Source organism: Nerophis lumbriciformis, linkage group LG13 (genome assembly GCF_033978685.3).
Source record: "Nerophis lumbriciformis linkage group LG13, RoL_Nlum_v2.1, whole genome shotgun sequence".
NCBI lineage: Eukaryota > Metazoa > Chordata > Actinopteri > Syngnathiformes > Syngnathidae > Nerophis > Nerophis lumbriciformis.
The window spans coordinates 24,283,365-24,290,420 of NC_084560.2; the positions used below are offsets into that span (position 1 = coordinate 24,283,365).

General features: G+C 41.4%; 1 protein-coding gene across 3 annotated transcripts in view; it reads left to right on the plus strand.

Moving 5' to 3' along the window:
• LOC133613711 (ATP-binding cassette sub-family C member 4-like) overlaps window positions 1–7,056 on the plus strand; it is a 149,663-nt gene that overhangs the window by 16,301 nt on the left and 126,306 nt on the right. For all 3 annotated transcript variants that reach the window (XM_061971439.1, XM_061971438.1, XM_061971440.1), the window contains 10 exons: window positions 113–276; window positions 337–462; window positions 1,260–1,509; window positions 1,592–1,699; window positions 3,042–3,131; window positions 3,200–3,391; window positions 3,506–3,600; window positions 3,661–3,747; window positions 3,838–3,934; window positions 6,732–6,926. In XM_061971439.1, the coding sequence (XP_061827423.1) occupies window positions 113–276; window positions 337–462; window positions 1,260–1,509; window positions 1,592–1,699; window positions 3,042–3,131; window positions 3,200–3,391; window positions 3,506–3,600; window positions 3,661–3,747; window positions 3,838–3,934; window positions 6,732–6,926 (1,404 nt within the window). The remainder of the gene's footprint in view (window positions 1–112; window positions 277–336; window positions 463–1,259; window positions 1,510–1,591; window positions 1,700–3,041; window positions 3,132–3,199; window positions 3,392–3,505; window positions 3,601–3,660; window positions 3,748–3,837; window positions 3,935–6,731; window positions 6,927–7,056) is intronic.

A 7,056-nucleotide genomic window follows, 5' to 3' on the forward strand; every position in this document is an offset into this window, starting at 1 on the left:
CTTTGCATGACTTTCTTTGATAAGGCAGACTTTTTGCCATTATATTCTGAAGGTATTTGTGTGACAAGAGTGTATATGCACTGCATATTTATATTACATCCTTGTCTCCTAGGTAACTTTGTATCTACACTATCTGTGGATTGGTCCTCTGCAAACAGCCATGGTGATAGTATTGTTGATGTATTGGATCGGTCCATCATGCTTCGCGGGAATAGCCGTAATTTTTGTTCTGATCCCAGTGCAGACCATGTTTGGAAGACTGTTTTCCACTCTGAGGTTTGTAGCCATCAAATGTGCTATACTTTATGTTGGTTATGAGTGTTTCTGCTGTTGTAGGGCTGAAACTGCAGTCCTGTCTGATGATAGAATACGCACAATGAGCGAGGTCATCACTGGGATACGTGTTATAAAGATGTGTGGGTGGGAGAAAACTTTTGCTGCTCTTGTGGATGAAGTCAGAAGGTAGGTTGTTTTGAAATCTAATTCATCCATGTCTTTCCAACCAATGCGTCTTTTTCACTGTTGAAATCTAATTCATCCATGTCTTTCCAACCAATGCCTCTTTTTCACTGCACATAACCTCTAAGAACTACCCTGTCCATTAGAACCCATACATGGGAGTTAATCCAGCCACTGGTAGATAGAGCCATCTTCTGTATTCTACACTTGGGCGAGTCTTGCATGGCGCATCCACGTTGCAGTAGCACTAGCTCAGTTCAAGTCGGGACCCAGTCTTGCAGGGTATAATGCAAACGTGAAATGTGAAGATCAAGTGGAAGCGGTGTCGTCATCCAACTACTGTGAAGGCGAATGAAAGCACCTAATGCCTTGAGTTTCTGCTTCTTTTGGCAAAGGCTAAGTTGAAGTGTCCCTGGGTCAACCTAACGGCTGTAAAGTCGGACGAAGGCTGCAATAAGTGTCAACTTTAGTTGTCCTTGTTCTCTATGTCATTGGACTCAGTTGGTTTATGAAGTACTGTGTTTTTGTGGCGTGCACCATGATGCACATGTCAAACTCACTCACACTCAAGCATTTTTCTCTATCATAATGGATATTGACTTATTTCCGATGGCAAATTGCTAGTTGCTCATTGGTCCAGAATCTGAAGACACATGCTAATGTCAGCTTACTCTAAAGTATTATACCCCACAGTTTACATTTTGCTGCAGTTATTTGTTTTTTTCATGCCTCCAGTGTCCTGATGTGGCATAGATTTCACAGGTTTGCATTTACTGACACCTTTTTGTGTTACCATGCAGAATGGAGATCTCCTCGGTAATGAAAAGCTCCTACCTGCGTGGCTTGAACATGGCATCCTTCTTCGTGGCCATCAAGCTCATCATCTTCATCACTGTTTGCGTCTACGTGCTGACAGGCAACCAGCTGTCTTCCAGTAAAATCTTCATGGCCATGTCCCTCTACGGCGCCATCAGACTGACCATCACACTCTTCTTCCCTTACGCTATCGAGAAGGTGTCTGAGTCCCTTATTAGCATCCGCAGAATCAAAGTAAGTCCAACACTGGCTTATTATCCACGCTTTAAAATACTTGTATTGCAAATTACCACTGAGGTACACTGATTGTTGTCAGACCTTTCTCCTTCTGGATGAAGTTGCTCCTCAGCATTTGGGGCTTCCTGTGGCAGAGAAGAAAGACGCTATGTTGAAGATTCAGGATTTGATTTGCTACTGGGACAAGGTATTGGAACAAATATATAATTATTACCTCAAATAGTGGTATGCTGTACCCAAGTCATACTTGCCAACCCTCCCGGATTTTCCGGGAGACTCCTGAAATTCAGCGCCTCTCCCGAAAATCTCCCGAAATTCAGGCGGAGCTGGAGGCCACGCCCCCTCCAGCTCCATGCAGACCTGAGTGACGTGTCGACAGCCTGTTCTCACGTCCGCTTTCCCACTGTATAAACTGTAGAATGATCGAGGGCAAGTTCTTGGTTTCTTATGTGGGTTTATTGTTAGGCAGTTTCATTAACGTTCTCCCAGCGCGGTAACAACACACAACAACAGCAGTCACGTTTTCGTCTACCGTAAAGCAGTTCGTCTGCCGTAAACAGCAATGTTGTGACACTCTTAAACAGGACAATACTGCCATCTACTGTACATGCATATATGACAATAACATCTATGGCTTTTAGAGAGTGCAGTGCACAACTGCGCACACAACAAGGAGACGAAGCAGAAGAACGAGGAATATACAGCCATGGCGACACCGACGACGAGTAAGATGAAGACATAGCTTATAAGTTCCAAGCCGCAGCTGCGATTGGACCTGGAAGTTGGAAGTTGTGGACTACCAAGTGCTTGGCAGTGAAGATCTTCCTCAGGAAGCAAAGATTGACCGGTTTTGGGCCATGCTAGGGAGAGATGGAAGATTCCAGACTCTAGTGCATTTGATGAAAGCACTTTTGTGTGTGCCACACAGCAATGCATCATCAAAGAGGGTGTTCAGCATGGTTAAAAAAATAGTGACAGAGAATAGAACAAGGATGGACAATTCAACCCTTAACTCAACAATGAGTGTTATGTGTGTGTATATGTGTAAATAAATGAACACTGAAATTCAAGTATTTATTTTATTTATATATATATATATATATATATATATATATATATATATATATATATATATATATATATATATATATATATATAAATATGTATATATATAATAAAATATATATATATAGCTAGAATTCACTGAAAGTCAAGTATTTCTATATATATATATATATATATATATATAATATATATATATATTATATATATATATATATATATATATATATAATATATATATATATAATATATGAAATACTTGACTTGGTGAATTGTAGCTGTAAATATACTCCTCCCTCATTAACCACGCCCCCAACCCCAACCACACCCCCACCCCCCGAAATCGGAGGTCTCAAGGTTGGCAAGTATGACCCAAGTTAACACAATATTGTCTCCTGTAATTGTATAGGAGGAAATATAGTGAACCTAAAATCTGCTGAATGGCTAAAAGTAGTATATTCTCACAGATTCAAGAGGCTCCAACCTTACAGAATGTGTCTTTCAACGTGAGGCCCGGTCAGCTGCTTGTTGTAATCGGTCCTGTTGGATCTGGGAAGGTAAACGTGACATCACATGGAACACTTAACTTGACACTAAAATAGTAACTTGATTCCTTGTGTGTCAGTCTTCGCTCCTCAGTGCCGTCCTGGGAGAGCTGAGTCAGGGGAGCGGTGTGGTTAAAGTCAGGGGTGCTCTGACTTACACTTCTCAGCAGCCCTGGATTTTACCCGGCACCATTCAAAGCAACATCCTGTTCGGCAAAGAGCTTAACCGCCAGAAGTACGACAGAGTCCTGAGAGCGTGTGCCCTCAAGAGAGTGAGAACCGCTCGTTAGTCCTCTTCTCCATCGAGCTATGGACGCTGTAGCTTGTAGTAAGTCCACTCTGTCTCTAAATGACTCGGTAAAGGGCTGCATTTGGATCCTGTCCAGGACATGGAGCTGTTGCCAGGAGGCGACTTGACATCGGTCGGAGACAGAGGGTCTAACCTGAGTGGAGGACAGAAGGCGAGGGTCAGCTTGGCCAGGTGTGCACGCTAACAAAGCACACCTTTTCTCTTTTTTGACTCTTTAAGTGTACTTTTCAGAGCAGTGTACCGTAATGCAGACATCTACCTGCTGGATGACCCTCTCAGTGCTGTGGATGCTGAAGTGGGCAAGCACATCTTTGAGGAGTAACTCAATAATAATCTAATTAATACAATTCGATACAAGAGCGAGATTAAAGATTCTAATCCTGCATGTTCTAACTTGTACACATTTAGATGTATCTGTGGACTTTTAAGGAACAAGCCGCGTGTTCTGGTCACTCATCAGCTGCAGTATCTGAAGGCTGCACATCAAATTGTTGTCTTAAAGGAGGTGAGTGTACGATATTGTATCCATATTTATAAGTTTTGCTAAGAAAATGTATAAAAAATATTCAGTCAGTTAGTCATCACTACACATTGATTCCTACACACACAGTGGTACCACAACTTTCGAGCAGTTTGGGATACAATCAGCCTTAAGCCTCGTGAATGCCACAGTAACCCCCGATCGAAATAACTTGGTTTTCCAACCATTGGAAACCACTAGCCGTGGTCCAGCTACCACAGCCTGCCAGCTTAAGTTGGCAATGTCCTCTGTTGGCACTGCTGTGGCTTGCTCTTCTACCAATGTTTCTGCTTCCTGTACACACCTGAAGCTGTCCTGGATGCGGTGTCCACGTGGTGTCCTCATCGGCCCTGCTGCTGCCCAGTCTAGTGTGATAGTGTCCCTCCCAGCAGCTTTTAACGTCATTGGGCCCCATTCAGCAATAAGATCCTGACTTTTCCTCTTATATTTCTTAAGTGATTTCCTAAGAAGAGTCTATTCAAATTCATGACGTGTTCTTAAACGCCCAAATTGTTCCCACCTGCTGTTCTTAAGTTGCTGAATGCCAAATATTTAGTGCGTGTCTATCATAATTTGCATATAAACACGCCCTTAATTCCCCATATAAGGGCACAATTCCAGCGGAAAAGTCGAACATCAAACACGGAGAAAACACAAACAGACTACAGAAGAGAAATACGTATTACAGAAGAGAAATACGTATTATCCCTCGGGGGAAATACATAATGTCAAAACGTAAGTTTAAGAAAGGGGGGACAGCTGAGGCAGCCCCGAAACGGCCAAATAAATATTCGTCACTTCGGGCAAATAGGTCTACATGGTCGTGAAATATGTGCTCCCTCCCCAGGGCACGATCTGCGGCATCTTGCAGTAGCAGCAAGAGTGTGTGTGTGTGTGTGTGTGTGTGTGCCTGTCTGTCTGTCTTGTCCATATATATCTCTATCTATCTATGTATCTATCTATATCTATCTATCTATGATATTAATTTAACATTAGACAATAGAAGTAAGAGAACTTGTCACACTTCAGAACAAATAGGCCACCCTAAGAGTGCTTTGGAGCACTTGTAGATTTTGTTCTTACCTACGAACAAATCCCAGCTAACAAAACATTGGTGAATACACAAATCTCCTTAAAAACTTCGTAAGTGGGCCTAAGAACAACATTTGTTCTTAAGAACGATTGCTGAACGGGGCCCATTGCTCATTGCTATCCCAGCCCCCTTGACCAGCCTTCCCTCTTCGGTAACTCGGCTCATTGTCATGTTTGATTTAATGAGACGGCAAGATGCCGATCAGGACAGATCAAAAATAATTTGGACGTCCTTTTTAGAGGTGAATGCTTTACATTATTATTAAATACCTTAGTAAAACTACTAAAAGTGTAGTACATTCACAGATTGTACTACAAGTGATTGAAATCAATTAAGATATTGATTTCAATTAACTTTTCAATGGGAGAAGCTGATTTGAAATACGAGTGTTTAGAGTAGGGTTGTACAGTATACCGGTATTAGTATAGTACCGCAATACTAATGAATCATTTTCGGTACTATACAGTCTCTGAAACGTACCGGTCCCGCATCCCCCCCGCGTCGAAGTCACGTCGTGACATTGCTGGTTTTACGAGCAGAGGAGCATGTTCGGCAGCGCACAATCACGGAGTACTTACAAGCAGACACAGTGTGTATACAGAAAAGGGAGAACGGACGCATTTTGGCTTAATAACTAACGATAAAGGTGAAGTTGTAACACTGAAACGCCCTCAGGGAGAGGTGCTTTAAGACATGGCTAGCTAGCTAGCAGCTAACGTCCACCCGCCGTCGGCAGTGTCTTAGCTACGTCTAAATCACTAATCCTTGTCGCCATGGCGACAAATAAAGTAAGTTTCTTACAAGTATCATCCCTGCAGGACGAGGAATAGCTAAACATGCTTCACTACACACCGTAGCTCACCGGCAACACAATGTAAACAAACACCATTGGTGGATCTACACCTAACATCCACTGTAATGATATCAAGTACAGGCACGTATCTAGTCGATACTACTATGATTATGTCGATATTTTTTGACATCAGATCTTTCGTTTAAAAAAAATTTATATTATGTTTATAAACTCAGGAAATATGTCCCTGGACACAGGAGGACTTTGAATATGACCAATGTATTATCCTGTAACTTCTTGGTATCTGATTGATACCCAAATTTGTGGTATCATCCAAAACTAATGTAAAGTATCAAACAACAGAAGAATAAGTGATTATTACATTTTAACAGAAGTGTAGATAGAACATGTTAAAAGAGAAAGTAAGCAGATATTAACAGTAAATGAACAAGTAGATTAAGGAGCCTTTGTTTGTTTACTTGTTTACTTTACTTGTTTATTAAAAGACAAGTTGTCTTGTATGTTCACTATTTATTTAAGGACTTAACTGCAATAAGAAACATATGTTTAATGTACCCTAAGATTTTTTGTTCAAATAAAGCCAATAATGCAATTTTTTTTGGTCCCCTTTATTTAGAAAAGTACCGAAAAGTATCGAAATAATTTTAGTACCGGTACCAACATATCGGGTATCGTTACAACACTAGTAGAGTTATGTGCTTGGTCATGGAATCAATTAAGGCTTGTTATTTGAGGTATTACTGTAAGTCAGTAAGCTGAATCATATGTCGTACAGGTCTATACACATTTTCAAACTACAAGTACATAGTAAACAACGTTTACTATTGTGGTTGTAGTTTGAAAATTAAGTTAATACATTTTGTCATGTTTGTCAGGGTCAAATGGTGGCAAGTGGTACTTACGGCGAGCTGCAGAGCTCTGGTCTGGACTTCTCCTCGCTCCTCAAAGAGGAGGAGAATCAAGAGGAAAGACAGAGCATCGACATTCGCTACCCCCGTACGCTCTCTGATGACTCTGTGTCCATGTCCTCCTCCCACTGCTCTCTGATGGAGGAGGAGCCACTCACACTGGTGGGTACCACTGGAGTGTTAAGTTCTACAATTGTCGTAACTTAACATTACAGTATGCTTATTATTATGGTTATATTATACTGCACATGCTGATTAGCTGTTATCTAATATGTTGCTCCTCTCATGGAGC